Genomic DNA, 17,543 nt, shown 5'->3' on the forward strand with positions numbered 1-17,543 from the left:
TACCATAGAACATGACAATGTTTCAGCTAAGCCCTATCTTTGATGGGTCCAATAAAGATTACATTTCAAAAGGATGTAACATAAGAAGAAATATTGATGATTTTTGTTTTGTTGATCCATCACTTTCCTATCAATACTTATTAATAAAAAAGGACAAATAGTGTTGAACAAGTTTCAAGAAAGTAAATTGATAATTATAGGCCATTGGTGTTAGGGTCTCAATCTCCTCAAACATGAATCACATGGTTTTTGTACCACATGCTTGTCTATCAACTATAGTATATGATGGTTCGAAGATCTTCATTCACTCTCAATAAATTTAGGTAGAAATGCTTCAACCCGACCTAAATTCCTTGCGGTGAAATATCATCAATTTTGTTTTAAATATTAATTCATTTAAATGTATATCATCAATTTCATTCGAGAGAGAAAGAGAGACTTCGATAATGGGATCTCAAGCCCCTTAAATTTATTCCAACATATCCACAAATATTAAGACATTCATTGGGGCAAAGAGAGATGATTCAAAAAAGAAGAAGAGAAGAGAAGAAGAAGGCCTATTGGACTTGTTAGAAAAAGGAAAACAAAAAACAAGTGCTCTTCGAACATGGAAGGCCTTCGATTGGCTCACCACCACCACCAGATTGTTATTAAAAATAAAATATTATTCAAATTTAAAACAATTATTTGAGATTTAACCCTGCAGCAGGTTTTATTCTTATTTTTAAAATATAAATATTAAACCCGAGATAATAGTGAATAATTAATTAGAATTTAAGCCCATCTTATTTGATTACGTTCGAAGATCTTCATTCACTATCAATAAATCTAGGTAGGGCCATCAATTTCATTGGAGATCAGAGAGAGACTTTGACAATGGCATCTCAAGCCCCTTAAGAATAAGAATGTGTTTGGCAATATAGTTGCGGGTACTTCTTAAATAACTTTTTGTGCTAAAATGCATGCCAATAATGTTTTTTCATTTTTTAAAAATTATTTTTGACATCAGCACATCAAAATGATTTAAAACGTACAAACCATATTAAATTTTAACGAAAAAAAAAATTTCAAACTTTTTAGGAACACAAGTTAAACCGCTCAAATATTAAGACATTCATCGGCACTGCCTAAATTTATTTCAAAAAATCTACAAACTGATCCATCAAATATTAAGACATTCATTGTGGGCAGAGAAAGATGATTCAAAAAAAAAAAAAAAAAAGAGAGATAGAAAAGAAGGCCTATTGGACTTGTTAGAAAAAGGAAAACAAAAAACAAGTGCTCTTCAAACATGGAAGGCCTTCGACGTTCCTGTTTTTTTTTTATCAATTATTGTTGTTTTTTTAAAAAAAATAATAATCAGTCACGTGATTGATTCCATCAAATTTTCAAAGATCATTCCACAAGTGTTATCAAAGATATTGATATATAAATTAATTATTTTTTGTGCCTTTTGAGATTTGCTGATATCATAACTTCTACTTTATATTTTAAAATTAAAATTAAACCGGCAAGGTATGCTTGGCGATAGGGATGCATGCATGGCATTTTTTGTCCAAAGGCATTCGTTTCTCTCTCGGAAAAGCATTAACAAAGGAAAAAATATATATATAAAAAAGTAATTGGCTCACCACCACAAGATATATTGGATCTGAGAATAAACCCCTCAGGTTAATGGCAAGGTTTTCTAATGTTGATGTTTGTTTTTTCTAATTATTGGCAACAACAGTCCGTAGGTACAGCTGCTTGATTGCCTCCTCCACCATTATAAATAGCAGCATTGGTTAATGTTGTAACACACCTTCTTTGCATTAATTCACGGAAACCATGGTTTCAATAAGTGTTTTAGCAAACTCCTATCCATCTTTTCCCATGTTGTTTCTTCTAGCAATATTATTGTTGCTTTCCTTTGTCCTAAAACACAAATCTTCCAAGGTCCCGGCCATTCCACCAGGGCCAAAATCATGGCCTATTATAGGAAATGTACTTCAAATGGGAAACAAGCCCCATATTTCCTTGACTAAATTAGCACAGGTTTATGGTCCACTCATGTCCCTCCGACTAGGGACTCAACTTGTTGTGGTAGGGTCTTCTCGGGAAGCAGCCTCCGAAATCCTCAAGACTCATGACCGAGAACTCTCCGGCCGGTGTGTGCCTCACGCATCCTTTGCTAAGGACCCTAAGCTGAATGAGGACTCCATAGCGTGGACGTTTGAGTGCACCGACCGATGGAGGTTCTTTCGTTCCCTGATGAGGAATGAGCTATTCTCTTCTAAAGTCGTTGATGGACAGTCAAGAACAAGAGAAACCAAGGCCAGAGAAATGATAGATTTCTTGAAAAAGAAGGAAGGAGAGGGAGTCAAAATACGAGATATTGTGTTTGTTTATACATTTAATGCATTGGCGAACATTTACTTATCAAAAGACTTGGTAGATTATGATCAAATTGGAGAGTGTCAAAGAGTGTGTGGGCTTGTAAGGGAAATGATGGAGTTACATACAACTCTAAACATATCGGATTTGTATCCTATACTAGGTAGTTTGGATCTTCAAGGTGTGAGTAGAAAGTGTAATGAGTGCGAGAGTAGAATTCAAGAATTATGGGGGAGTGTCATCAAAGAACGCAGAGAAGGCCGCAACGATACAGGAGATGATGATGATAATTCCAGTAAACGTAAAGATTTTCTTGATGTTTTGGTTGATGGGGAATTTTCTGATGAGCAAATCAGTTTATTCTTCGTGGTATATATGATCTCTAACTTATACACTCATAATACATTTCTTTTGTTGAGATATTAGTAATATCATTTGCATTATTTTATGGGAGCAGGAACTCTTAGCTGCAGTATCGGATAGTACTAGCTCAACAGTCGACTGGGCGATGGCAGAACTGATGAGGAATCCACAAGCAATGAAACAACTTCGCGAAGAACTTGCTGGAGAAACTCCTGAAGACTTGATAACAGAATCAAGCCTAGCAAAATTCCCTTACTTGCATTTTTGTGTCAAGGAAACTTTGAGATTACACCCTCCAGCACCATTTCTAATACCTCACCGAGCAACAGAAGATTGTCAAGTTTTGGACTACACCATACCAAAGGACACCCAAGTTCTTGTGAATGTATGGGCAATTGCAAGAGACCCTGCCAGTTGGGAAGACCCTTTGTGTTTTAAACCTGAAAGATTCCTGAATTCTGATCTGGATTACAAAGGAAACCATTTTGAGTTTTTGCCTTTTGGAAGTGGAAGGAGGATTTGTGCCGGGTTACCAATGGCTGTTAAGAAAGTTCAGCTGGCTTTGGCCAATTTAATCCATGGCTTTGACTGGTCTCTACCAAATAACATGCTTCCTGATGAACTAAACATGGATGAGAAGTATGGTATCACACTGATGAAGGAGCAACCTCTTAAGCTTATACCGAAATTGAGGAAATGATCATAACTTCTTGTGGTTGATGATGGAGCAACCCTTTAATTTCCCTGTGTTTTCTGTTATCTTGCGTCATTGTTTCCTGTACTGTGTTGTGATCCATGAAGCATGTTAGGCTATTTGGGGTGGTGTTGTGCTATATGTATACAATCTGTTTAATAGCTTACTAGTTTTGTTTGAAATAAGATTATTGGAAGTCTCTGAAGAGACTACATCAACTCTATATCAGTAAAGAACATCCTCTTCATCTCATACTTCAAAAAAGCTAGTCTTTCTCACAATGGGTTGATGAATCTTAAGGTAATTCCTTTACTTGAACATGAGAAACAGAAAAATGTATGTGAAGGTGAGATGTGATTCCTGCCTTAACTTTATCCTCATCCGGCAAAGCTTTAATGAGTTTCTTATAACCAATTTTTGTAAGAATCTGGGGAAGGCGATGAAGGACGACATAATGATGCATGGGTTGGGTTCTTTATCTTTTTTAAAGAGTAATGCCAATATGCTATACTTCCAGGACTGAGTTTTCGATTAATATTTAACCATTGATGGAAAAAAATAACTAGGTGTTACAGACAATCAAATAATTGAAATATCACAGACATACTTGGAAATATCATCATCTTCTACCTTTCCACCAAACCAAAAAGGCCACACCATAACCAAACTAGAGCAAAAAGCCCTCACTTTCCTTCAAGATTTTCAGCAATTTCCCTCTTCATGGGTGCAGCCAAAACCAAGATCCAACACTTATTCTTCTTCACCTACATAACATGCTGAACCAATCCCCCAACAAAATGACCTTACCTCCCATAATCTCAAGATGGTTCTCTGATCTAGATTGGAAACCTCTCCTCTTGATCATCCCTCCTCTCTCTCTCCTCCTTTTCTTCTCTATCTCCTTAACACCCATCAACCCTTTTTCCACCCTTTCCCCTCTCGCTTCCCGTTTCTTCAACAAAACCACCCTGATTACACTCCCCTCCACCTCCCCAACAACAAATCTTTCATCAACTGCTCACCCTAGTTCGCCGCCTGTGAATCCGAGTGACTCGACTCAGTGGAAAGATGAGCTGGATCGGTCGAGAATGGCCGTGTGTTTAGTTGGTGGGGCCAGGAGGTTTGAACTGACTGGACCCTCGATTGTGAAGAATATTTTACAAGTGTATCCAAATTCAGACCTTTTTTACACAGCAATTTTGATAACAATGCTTTCAAATTCTCTATCTTGAAAACTGTGCCAAGGCTCGCCTCTGTCCGGATTATCATTCCCCAACCTCTGCCCGCGACCTTGCCTCAGCTCCGTGTCCTTACAGCTGCTAATTCTCCTAATGGCATCCAGGTTTGTTCCCCTTTTGCCTTCACTACAATGTTTTTCTTAAGGTTTCATTTTTTTTTTCAGCAATTTATTTACCTGATTTAATCTAATCTTAGTGATTTTTTTATGGTAAATTACGATTTGATAACTTTTTAGAGAATAATGTACTGGTCTCCTCTTTTGTTTTCTCCTAAAGAAAAGATGCGCCATGAGGGTTCAAATTTCTGATAAAGTTGTGAGAATTTTCATGGATTCACTCATCACTACCAGTAGGCATTTCCTTAAATAAATAAAACAGTGTTACTATTATTCTCTTCTTTTTATTTTTGTTACACCTTTTTATAATAATTATTCGTGCCTTTTAAGATAACCTTGTAGTTATGTCTCTGATATAACTATAAATATATAATGACTAAGATGGTATTTAGCCAAAAGAAAGTAAGAAACGAACGATGTAAAATATAAACCAATGCCATGACGATGATACATGGGATTTTTGGTGTCTGTCATAACGCAGACTCAGTTGGTGATTTATAACTGAAGTTCTATAACTCTAAATTTAGGAAGATCAATTTTCTTAGTTAGACAATATTCAAAACTATAATTTCTATTAAGGAATCTTATTCTAATTCTTTCATCCTCCTACATGAAATCCCTCTAAAAGTCAAGAGATGAAATTGTCCAAATTCGTTAACTTTTTCATTTACACACAATACATGAAGTTATTTAATTTAGTAACTAATATTTTTTTTCTCAATTCAAATATAAGAACTCAAATCTATAATTTAACATCCAGACATCAATTCATAATCGACTTTGATACGACTCATAAGACCATGTTTAGAACACCTTACCTGGTACGAATCAAGGTTTCGATCTTCAACTCCCTCCTTTTCTTTCTAATGACAGTCGTCCCTCCTCTCTTCTCTTCTTGTTCAAATTTTCTTGTTAATTCTTTGCCCACCAGTGTTTAATCTTGGATGAGTTCTTGAAATTTTGGTGTTTCTTTCTTGATTTGTAAAAATAGATACAAAAACTCCATTTTTTTTTCTTTACAATAATTGCAGATTTTTTGTGAGAAGAGGAGTATTTATGCTCTATAATTATTATTATTTGCATTTAGGCCCCATTTTCTTTAAGTGTATTTTTTTTGCCCCCGTATCTTTTTGGTTTAATTTATTTCCTTTAATTTAATCCAGCCTTGATTTTTCTCAGGATTTACATATATTGTAGTAAATTTTTAGTTCAAATAAGGTTTGGGAACATATTATTTCAGAGGGTCGAAGTTACTAGACGAATCTTGTCAAATTAGGTCTTCATGTACTGTTTAGGACATATCTGGAGCTACAAGTGTAATTGTGCTACGATTCAAGTTGAGCTAGAAACTAGACATCTCAATATTTCCAACCATATATAGTAGGTATAGTAACTCATCCAGATAAGAGAGAACAACGTGTTTGAAGTCAAGACTGAAATCTGCCAAGAATGTGTGGAAATTAGAGATTTAGGCTACATGAAATAATTTTAGCATAAAGAATTTGTTTTTATTATCCTATTTATTTATTAATAATTATTTTTAATTTAGATTTGTTTTGGACTATTATACATTATTTAGGGGTTTATTTTATTATTTGACTTATGTTAGTTAATTACTAGTTTAGGTTCATTAGCTTGCAACTCAAAATGAATCCATTAGAGTTAGTTAGAGGAGACTATATTATGTTTTTGTTAGCTGTAAATTGCAGCAGCAAGTTGAAGAATAAATATAAGTTTTTCTTTTGTTTGTTTGTGGAAAAACAACTTTTTTTATAGGAACAAAGATTAATTGGCTTCGTAGAGTCATTTGCATATTTGAGGTTCTTAGATACAAGATTATTTCTAGATTTAAGTCAATACCCTTAGTTCTTAGTATTTGCATAGGCAAGGAAATAATTTTGTTTCCTAAAGATGGTGACTAGTTAGTCTAATGGTCCCTCATGCTCTGCCGGTACCTTATTCTTTCCATGGGAATTATCAGTTGGGATGTAAACAAATAATTAAAATATACAAATCAAATAATTACAAAGAATAAGCTAGCTTAAGTTGGTTATTTCTAAATTGAGAAACTCTCTCTTGAAAGTTAAAGAAAAATCATGTCGACCACTAATTTCACACTTAATCATATGGAACATAAGTGTGTAGGATAAAAAGGGTGACAAATGACAAAAATGATAACATAATATCTTTTTAATATGGAATTTGCAGCCTTTTTATATATATACTCTATGTTTTCAAGAAAAAAAATCATGTTTTTTCAATATGGGATAAAAAACCTTTTGGTTTAAATATTTCAACTTAAAAGATAACATATGGAACATATATTAAAGCAAAATCATGTCGTCCACTAATTTCACACTTAATCATATGGAACATAAGTGTGTAGGATAAAAAGGGTGACAAATGACAAAAATAATAACATAGTATCTTTTTAATATGAGATTTGCAGTCTTTTTATATATATACTTTATGTTTTCAAGAAAAAAAATCATGTTTTTTCAATGTGGGATAAAAAACCTTTTGGTTTAAATATTTCAACTTAAAAGGATAACATAATATCTTTTCAATGTGGGATTTGAAGCTCTTTTGTATATATACTCTATGTTCCCATGAAAAAAATTATGTTTTTTCAATGTGGGATTTGAAACCCATTATTATATTATACTCTATGTTCCCAAGAAAAAAATCATGTTTTTTTCAATGTGGGATAAAAAAACCTTTTGGTTTAAATACTTCAACTTAAAAGGATAACATAGTATTTTTTCAATGTGGGATTTGAAGCCCTTTCGTATATATATTCTATATTCCCATGAAAAAAGTTATGTTTTTTCAATGTGGGATTTGAAACCTATTAGTATATATACTCTACGTTTCCAAGAAAAAAGTTATGTTTTTTTAATATGGGATAAAAAAATTTTTTGGTTTAAATACTTCAACTTAAAAGCTTAACATAATATCTTTTTAATGTGGGATAAAAAACTTTTAAAATATTCTTTTAAACTTCATTGTTTGCAATATGTATAACCTATATTTACATGAATTTTTTCATATAAAATATTAAAACTTTATTTTTTTTTAATTTTTCTGGGTTGACCCGAGTTGACCCATGAAACCCGGGACCCGGTCCCTTGGCCGGGTCAACCCCGGGTTGGATTTAATAATATGATGCAGAGAAGAATGTTTTTCAAAATCTTTTTTTCCCGCTCACTTTCTCTCTCTCTCACCCTGACACAAGCCCCTGCCGCCTTGATAAAGAAAGCCAGGAAACCCCTGCGCCACCATGCCCTGCACTTGGACAAGGTATGGTGACCGTCTCCCCGACTGCCTATAAATACAGAGGAACGAGCAGCAGATAAGAAAAAAAAGCCAGACGAGAGAAGGGAGAAAAGAATAGAAAACAGAGGTCAGATAGAAGACAAGAAAAACAGAGAAAAAAAGAAAGGAAATGCAAGAGACAGAGAGGAGGGAATAAGAACCGAGAAACAGAGGTGACGGGGAAAGAGTTTGATCTGAGGGAGATGGAAAGGAACAGAAAAACAAGAACACAGAGGAGAAGAGAAGAACAGTAACATCAATCTCTGGGTGATAAGATCAGTTTCATCCTTGCTGATCAGACTATTGGATGGGCCTCGGAACTTGCAGAAAAGAAGGAGATCTAGCGAGCTGCGTTTTGTTCTGCTGCAGCTGCAATGTTAGTCCAGAGATTCAGCATCCCAAAGCTCATTGAAGATAGAATCATAGATAATGAAGGTCAGTTCTTTCTATCACCAATTTCTGTTTGTCCTGCTGTGATGTTCTTTCCAGTTTTACTATCAGTAACACTCCATGGAACTTCTTGGTTCCGTGAAGGTGATGAATGCTGATCAGGTAGCTTGCTAGCTAGGTTCAATACAAGAAGTATGAACAAATAATGGTGTCAGTATAGATATTGGAGCTAGCTAGAAGTGGGGGACACTCTCTTATGTACAATAAACAGAAACAGAAGAGAGCCCACATACATTGAAATATCGTTCTCTAAATCATGAATATTTGAAATATCGTTCTCTAAATTATGAAAATTTAATCTTGAGGCTGGTGCATTTGTCGAGAGAGTGTTTGAGAGTGGTACATTGATATTTCCTAGAGTAGTCGGTGAAATCTACCATAGCACATGACTATGTTTCAACTACGCCCTATCTTTGATGGGTCCGATAAAGATTACATTTCAAAAGGATCTAACATAAGAAGAAATATTGATGATTTTTGTTTTGTTGATCCATCACTTTCCTATCAATACTTATTAATAAAAAAGGACAAATAGTGTTGAACAACAAGTTTCAAGAAATTAAATTGATAATTATAGGCCATTGGGTGTGAGGGTCTCAATCTCCTCAAACATGAATCACATGGTTTTTGTACCACATGCTTGTCTATCAACTCTAGTATGATGGTTCGAAGATCTTCATTCACTCTCAATAAATTTAGGTAGGATTGCTTCAATCCAGCCTAAATTCTAGTCTTGGGGTGAAATATCATCAATTTTGTTTTAAATATTAATTCAGGCGAATGCACGCAGGACCATCAATTTCATTGGAGATCAGAGAGAGACTTTGACAATGGCATCTCAAGCCCCTTAAATTTATTCCAAAAAATCCACAAACTGATCCATCAAATATTAAGACATTCATTGGGGGCAAAGAAAGATGATTCAAAAAAAAAAAAAAAAAGAGAGATAGAAAAGAAGGCCTATTGGACTTGTTAGAAAAAGGGAAAACAAAACAAGGGCTCTTCAAACATGGAAGGCCTTCGACGTTCCTGTTCTTTTTTCTTTCTTATTTTTTTTATCAATTATTGTTGTTTTTTTTATAAAAAAAAATCAGTCACGTGATTGATTCCATCAAATTTTCAAAGATCATTCCACAAATGTTATCAGTTACATCTGTCCAGGAGATTACCTGTAATTGATATATAAATTAATTCTTTTTGTGCCTTTTGAGATTTGCACATCATAACTTCTACTATTTTAAATTAAAATTAAACCGGCAAGGTATGCTTGGCATTTTTTGAATGAGAATAACCCCCTCAGGTTAATGGCAAGGTCTTCTACTGTTAATGTTTCTTTTTTCTAATTATTGGCAACAACAGTCCGTAGTCAGCAGCTAGCTTGATTGCCTCTTCCCCCATTATAAATAGCAACATAGTTAATGTTGTAACACACCTTCTTTGCATTAATTCACGGAAACCATGGTTTCAATAAGTGTTTTAGCAAACTCCTATCCATCTTTTCCCATGTTGTTTCTTCTAGCAATATTATTGTTGCTTTCCCTTGTCCTAAAACACAAATCTTCCAAAGTCCCGGCTATTCCTCCAGGGCCAAAATCATGGCCTATTATAGGAAATGTACTTCAAATAGGAAACAAGCCCCATATTTCCTTGACTAAATTAGCACAGGTTTATGGTCCACTCATGTCCCTCCGACTAGGGACTCAACTTGTTGTCGTCGGGTCTTCTCGGGAAGCAGCCTCCGAAATCCTCAAAACCCATGACCGAGAACTCTCCGGCCGGTGTGTGCCTCACGCATCCTTTGCTAAGGACCCTAAGCTGAATGAGGACTCCATAGCTTGGACGTTTGAGTGCACCGACCGATGGAGGTTCTTTCGTTCCCTGATGAGGAATGAGCTATTCTCTTCTAAAGTCGTTGATGGACAGTCAAGTACAAGAGAAACCAAGGCCAAAGAAATGATAGATTTCTTGAAAAAGAAGGAAGGAGAGGGAGTCAAAATACGAGATATTGTGTTTGTTTATACATTTAATGTATTGGCGAACATTTACTTATCAAAAGACTTGATAGATTATGATCAAACTGGAGAGTGCCAAAGAGTGTGTGGGCTTGTAAGGGAAATGATGGAGTTACATACAACTCTAAACATATCGGATTTGTATCCTATACTAGGTAGCTTGGATCTTCAAGGTCTGAGTAGAAAGACTAATGAGTGCGGGAGTAGAATTCAGGAATTATGGAGGAGTATCATCAAAGAACGCAGAGAAGGCCGCAACGATACAGGAGATGATGATAATTCCAGTAAACGTAAAGATTTCCTTGATGTTTTGCTTGATGGGGAATTTTCTGATGAGCAAATCAGTTCATTCTTCGTGGTATATATGATCTCTAACTTATGCACTCATAATACATTCCTTTTGTTAAGATATTAGTAATATCATTTGCATTATTTTATGGGAGCAGGAACTCTTAGCTGCAGTATCGGATAGTTCTAGCTCAACAATCGAATGGGCGATGGCAGAACTGATGAGGAATCCACAAGCAATGAAACAACTTCGCGAAGAACTTGCTGGAGAAACTCCTGAAGACTTGATAACAGAATCAAGCCTAGCAAAATTCCCTTACTTGCATTTATGTGTCAAGGAAACTTTGAGATTACACCCTCCAGCACCATTACTAATACCTCACCGAGCAACAGAAGATTGTCAAGTTTTGGACTGCACCATACCAAAGGACACCCAAGTTCTTGTGAATGTATGGGCAATTGCAAGAGACCCTGCCAGTTGGGAAGACCCTTTGTGTTTTAAACCTGAAAGATTCCTGAATTCTGATCTGGATTACAAAGGAAACCATTTTGAGTTTTTGCCTTTTGGAAGTGGAAGGAGGATTTGTGCCGGGTTACCAATGGCTGTTAAGAAAGTTCAGCTGGCTTTGGCCAATTTAATCCATGGCTTTGACTGGTCTCTACCAAATAACATGCTTCCTGATGAACTAGACATGGCTGAGAAGTATGGTATCACACTGATGAAGGAGCAACCTCTTAAGCTTATACCGAAATTGAGGAAATGATCATAACTTCTTGTGGTTGATGATGGAGCAACCCTTTAATTTCCCTGTGTTTTCTGTTATCTTGCGTCATTGTTTCCTGTACTGTGTTGTGATCCATGAAGCATGTTAGGCTATTTGGTGTGGTGTTGTGCTATATGTATACAATCTGTTTAATAGCTTACTAGGTTTTGTTTGAAATAAGATTATTGGAAGTCTCTGAAGAGACTACATCAACTCTATATCAGTAAAGAACATCCTCTTCATCTCATACTTCAAAAAAGCTAGTCTTTCTCACAATGGGTTGATGAATCTTAAGGTAATTCCCTTACTTGAACATGAGAAACAGAAAAATGTATGTGAAGGTGAGATGTGATTCCTGCCTTAACTTTATCCTCATCCGGCAAAGCTTTAATGAGTTTCTTATAACCAGTTTTTGTAAGAATCTGGGGAAGGCGATGAAGGACGACATAATGATGGGTTGGGTTCTTTATCTTTTTTTAAAGAGTAATGCCAATATGCTATACATCCAGGACCGAGTTTTCGATTAATATTTAACCATTGATGGAAAAAATAACTAAGTGTTACAGACAATCAAATAATTGATGTTCTTTGAAATAGATATTTCGAGATGATAGCTACACTCAAACAACTTGATACTTGGTTTTCCCAATATAATACAGAGGCAGTCAAGTGGCCATAATCTATAGCAAGACACCTTAACTATACACAGCTGCCTTAAGGAAAAGATAACAATAATTTTGTTTTATGTTAAGTTTCTTTCCTCACAGAAGAGAAGTTGGAACTTGAAAACTTTTTTAGAGAGAAGAAACACTCGCACCGATTGAAAATTTTCAGAGCCAAAACAGCAGTACAGCTCTAATGGCCGCAGGAAGATGATCATGCTTCAGAATGGGAAGCTTTTACGTAAGAGAAATCACTTGGGAATTCATTTATATAGTCGGCAATAGATTCATGATTAACTTTGCAGTTACTTGAAATAAATTCAAGAAAACTTCTTTTCTATGCCTGGCAGCAGGAGAATAAAATACTTCTCATGTCCCAGAACATGCATCCAACCAATCGTTACATCAGAACTTTGGCATACAACATTTGAAATTCAAAGCACCCACATTCATTTCTTTCTAAGAATCACAAGCACTTCTAGAGTTCAAAATCTGTCATAACACCACATATTCAGTTTAGTTTCACAGGTCATGTTCCGAGCAATTAGAGCAAATACTTTTGGTTACATATTATACAAGGCTTTAAACTATCTCCAACTTGATCAAATTGCAACAGGGTTCACCAACCAAATCTTGGTTTCTCAATCACCTCCCACTTGCCTCTTCCACGAGTCCTCCACGATTAGTTCATCAACTCCCCAGTCTTCATAACTGGATAATTCCACAGGGCGCATTAAAGAACAAGAACAAACTAGAGTGAACAGTAAACAAAATTAAAGGAGAAAAATGTTATACATTCCCCTTCCATTGTAAGGGGCAAAATTAATTTGCTAGGGATAATTTAAGCTAACAATCTGACCTTCCATCAGGCAAGTAGCGACGGATGGTGAAAGGTATTTTTCGCTCACGAAGCTCCTTCATAGCAATCTAATCAAATGGAAAAACCAAAACATCAAATTATTGAACTTATATACAAGTGTAAAGCACCTGAACATAGAGTTGTCCACACAAACGATATCATACATTGCAAGAAGCACACCACTGACTACAGTATGTTTCATCTCTATAAAGCAATAATCTAGTAATTCAACATAGATCCCAGTAAAACAATCTTACCTCGAGCGGGTCAGTCTCACCCTCCAACTCAACCATCACGGGAGCATTCATGCTGCAGAGCAAAAGAAAAATTAGCAATCACAAAAACTATACGGGGTCAACCCAATTTTATAGTGACAATGTTTGTTAAGGGGAAAATGAATAAACCTGATTTGAAGAGCACGGGTTCCCAAAATTCTCGCACGCTCATATTTTGTCATAAATTTTGATGTTTTACGAGGCCGCTCCACTGGTTCCTGTTCCTCTTTGTCTTCAGTTTCAATTGGTTCCCCTTTGTCATCTTCATTGTTATCATTATCTGCATCTTCTTCAACCCCTTCCTGTCCAATCATTGCACCCACATTTTAAATAAAGAACAAGATAGATTTCTAAGTTACATTGCAGGTAACAAATCATAATATCAAGTTCTTACTTCAATCTCAGGCTCTGGTGGCTCATCCTCATATCTGCAACAACAATTCAGAAAACCATACACCTGTTATTTGAGCACCAGACAGAAAGGGGAAAAATAACTCTACAAAGCAAGGACATTCCCAAAGGTAAGCAGAAACAGGTGCATGGCACATTCAGGATGAATCTCATATAAAAAAACACAGTATCCTGAGCGGTCATAAATATTCAAATGGTTTCTAAAATCTAAAACACAAAATTCTATAACATCTTTTCATGACATAAAAGCAGAAATCAAACATTTTATCACCAATAAGAAAATTATCAAAATCCGGCTGTCCGCAACTAAATAACCAGTGTGATCTTAGTGCTAATCTAAAAGCAAAATCTTAACAAAAATCAAACCAAACTACCGACATCATCTACCTATCTATACTTCTACCAACACCACCTTCATCAAATTAAACACTAAGCAACTCCTTATAAAACCAAAATTATTACTTCATGGGATTACAATATCAACAAAGCAGAAAACTTTACATCAAACATCATATTCACACTATAAAATCAAACTAAAATCATGAAAATTCAACTAAATAGCAAGATTTAACAACAAAATACAATAAAAAATCAAATAAAAAATTCCCAAAACCCAGATGCAAAAACTTCCTAATCAACTCAAATATAGCAAAATTTCATCATAACACTCAGTTGGTTCAGGAAAAAAAAAAGCAAAACAGATCCCTGCTAACAAAACCCTATTTTTCTGACCATTTTAAACAGATAAAAATAAACACTGGCTCGTTTTTTATGAGAAAGAAGAGATAGGATCAAACCCCATGTCAACATCATTGTAATCTTCGTCTGCCATTATTGACTCTTGAAGAAGGAAGGAGAGCTTCTCTCTGGTTCTTTGTAGGTCTAAAACCCTTTCTGTCTCCGGAATACGAGAGAGCAAGAAACACTGTCGCTGGCATTGCTTTATATTTTACAACGTTTGCTTCTTACTTTCTTTTGGCTAAATACCATCTTAGTCCCTATATATTTCTATTTATATCACAGACATACTTGGAAATATTTTGAAATATCACTTACGTGCCTAATTGTTTCTGTTTTTCTTTTTCGTCCTCGATGTCTTTTCTTTTAATTTTATCTGCTTGCCTTTTACATTTATATTATTTTACACTTAAAATTTTTAATTATTATTTTTATTTTGAATTTTTTAATTTTAAATCATAACTTTGTTTAAATGTTCTTATTAGACTATTAGTCGAAATAGATTTAAAATAATTTATTATAATCAAAGAAAGTAGTGTAATCACTCAAATTTCTTTGTGAATTTGAAATTAAAAAATATTGATAATAGTAAAAATTAGATAACTAATTTTTTTATGGAAGACAAGAATTTTATTAACCAAATAATTTAGCTATGAAGAGCATGATTAAACAAGAGAAAAGGAATATCAAGAAATAAATATCTAGTTACATCCGTCTTAGCAGAAAAATCTTGAAATTTGTGAATTATTTGACACCAGCCAAACAAAACCTTAATCTCTTATCCCCTGCATTTTTCTTCTTCTTCTACATCTGCTCTTTATCACCATGGAACGTGTTAGCTTGACATCTTCGAAAATGAGGTCTTTTCCACCAAAACCGAAGCCATGGCCTCTCCCAAGAAACATCCTTCTACAACACTTTTTTTGAATAAAGTAAAAAAAAATCATAATAATTGATTAATCAAACTTATACAACTAGAACACTTCAAAAGAAAAAAAAACTAAAATGGAATTGAATTAATTGAAAGTCAACAAAAATTATTGGTATATGCATATATCATGCCCGAGGCCGCTTTTAGCTGCGGGTCTATCAAAATTCAATTTTTTACTAATTACATCATCATTTAAACAAGGTGATCCGTTAGATAAAAAAGCCATATTTTTTTTTCATGTAATAAAATATTTAAAATGTAAATTAAAAACTTGACTAGTATATCAAATAAAGTTAATTGACCATTATATGTATTAATGAATGAAAAAAAAATTGATGTCACTTATTCAATCTAACGGATCACCTATTTAAAAGGTGATGTAGTTAGTCAAAAATTTAATGTCATCATTTTTTTTAACTTGTACCTTACGCTAGCTCAAATGTAAAACAATGAATTGTTAAAAGATTAAATCATCAAAACAAATTAGAAATAAAAAGAAAAGATAATGACACATTGTATTGACTCATGTTAACCCATGTAATCAACAACCAAGGTAATGGTCACAATCATAATGAGTTAACCCAAATTATAATAAAAATATAAATTAAAAAAAAATTCCAAAGCAAAAGGAATTACAGTAAAAAAAAAGATTAAATCACATGGAAAAAAATTTGAAAGATGAAATTGTAAAATTTAGAGAAAAATTAATCAGTTGTTGTACTTAAATTTGTTATTCAAGAAATTGTTGGTTTGACCATCCAATGCTTAGTGATCCTTCGGGTGTAAAAAATTTTGATTTTTTTTGTTTAAAATGAAATTTTATTTTATGTTTTTATATAGTTATGATATGCTGATGTCAAAAATAATTTTAAAAAAATAAAAAACTTCATTTTAATGCATTTCTAAACGAAAAATATTTTAAATCATCACCGCTATCATAATTACAAACATGTCCGACTTTGAGATTGTACTATGAGCTTATTAGGTCTACATTTGCTCATTTAATTTAATTTTATTGGGCTCCTAAGCCCCGATTTCAAAAGAAAAAATTAAGAACTTTTTTTTTTATCAACTAAGAAAATGCATGTTATGTAGAAAGAAATATTAGTTGATTGGGCTAGTACAAAATATCTCTTTATTTGAAATTATGATAAGTCTTTGTCTAGTCATTGAATATCATGTATTCATTGTCAATAAAAAAAAAGAATATTACACCATAGTTTATAATAAATTATAATCTTTTATTTTCTTAAGATTAAAAATACATTTCCTAAAAAATGCATGTTATATAGAAAGAAATCTCCATTGATTAGGAAAGTAAAGAATATTTTTTTTATTTGATATTATGATAAGTTTTTATCTAAATATCTAAATATGACTCCATAATTTATTATTGATTTTGGTTTTGTGGCAGTATATAAATTATAGTCTCTCACCATATACAACTCAATTTGTTTTTTTTAGTGATGGCACTAATCCGTGAAATATTATTTGTTCTTTTCCTCGGGCTGTTTCTGAGTGGCATCAGTACCGCTGCACCAAGGGAAGCAACGCTGCCCATCACTCAAAAAGGGGGCGGTTTCTTCCTCGCAAAAGTGATAGTTCCACCGTCGGCGCCCGGCAAGCGGCATAATTATGTTCCGAGGCTGCGTTCTATTCCAGCAACAATAGTATAGTGGAGGTGTTATGTGTGCGAACACAAATAATTAGCAGACCCCCACTTTTATATGTGCGTTGATTTCATAATTTCCTTTTGTTTTGAATAAAGAAGTGCGGGTATTGAATATTTTGTTATTTGATATTATGTTAAGTCTCTGTCTAAATATTAAATAACAAGTATTTTCCATAAAAAAAAAAGATTCAAGATAATATATATATATACACACACACACACTGAAACGACAGAATATTAGATTGATCCAAGTTTCATAACTTAATTTACCAAACTCACAATCGAGATCATAGACTTCACTAGATTTAACAACTTTACTTTTTAAACTATTTTTTATTTAAAGATATGATAACAAAAATAGATGCTCGTATAATTGAGCACC

General features: G+C 34.0%; 2 protein-coding genes across 6 annotated transcripts; one reads left to right on the forward strand and one right to left on the reverse strand.

The window, feature by feature from the left end:
* Window positions 1-1,739: 1,739 nt before the first annotated feature.
* On the forward strand, window positions 1,740-11,768 carry LOC7484402 (probable (S)-N-methylcoclaurine 3'-hydroxylase isozyme 2). Of its 4 annotated transcripts, none has more exons than XM_052446138.1 (3): window positions 1,740-2,632; window positions 10,813-10,919; window positions 11,008-11,768. In XM_052446138.1, exons 1-3 carry the CDS (start codon window positions 1,828-1,830, stop codon window positions 11,611-11,613), a joined length of 1,518 nt encoding a protein of 505 aa, XP_052302098.1. In that variant the 5' UTR covers window positions 1,740-1,827; the 3' UTR covers window positions 11,614-11,768. The 4 variants fall into 4 exon arrangements, with proteins under 4 accessions (XP_052302098.1, XP_052302097.1, XP_024437980.2 ...); XM_024582212.2 differs by lacking the exon at window positions 10,813-10,919 and adding an exon at window positions 2,831-3,050 and having other exon boundaries at window positions 1,774-2,742; window positions 11,228-11,768; XM_024581793.2 differs by lacking the exon at window positions 1,740-2,632 and adding an exon at window positions 8,019-8,534 and having other exon boundaries at window positions 10,717-10,919.
* A 933-nt stretch (window positions 11,769-12,701) lies between these two features.
* Window positions 12,702-14,773, reverse strand: LOC7484401 (DNA-directed RNA polymerases II, IV and V subunit 6A). 2 transcript variants are annotated; one of them, XM_024581795.2, is made up of 6 exons: window positions 14,618-14,773; window positions 13,804-13,837; window positions 13,539-13,711; window positions 13,392-13,443; window positions 13,135-13,202; window positions 12,702-13,026 (listed from the first exon to the last, which is right to left on the reverse strand). In XM_024581795.2, exons 1-6 carry the CDS (start codon window positions 14,650-14,652, stop codon window positions 12,981-12,983), a joined length of 408 nt encoding a protein of 135 aa, XP_024437563.1. In that variant the 5' UTR covers window positions 14,653-14,773; the 3' UTR covers window positions 12,702-12,980. The 2 variants fall into 2 exon arrangements, with proteins under 2 accessions (XP_024437563.1, XP_024437562.1); XM_024581794.2 differs by having other exon boundaries at window positions 12,702-12,986; window positions 14,618-14,771.
* Window positions 14,774-17,543: the final 2,770 nt, after the last annotated feature.

The sequence above is a fragment of the Populus trichocarpa genome, chromosome 12, assembly GCF_000002775.5.
Source record: "Populus trichocarpa isolate Nisqually-1 chromosome 12, P.trichocarpa_v4.1, whole genome shotgun sequence".
Taxonomy (NCBI): domain Eukaryota; kingdom Viridiplantae; phylum Streptophyta; class Magnoliopsida; order Malpighiales; family Salicaceae; genus Populus; species Populus trichocarpa.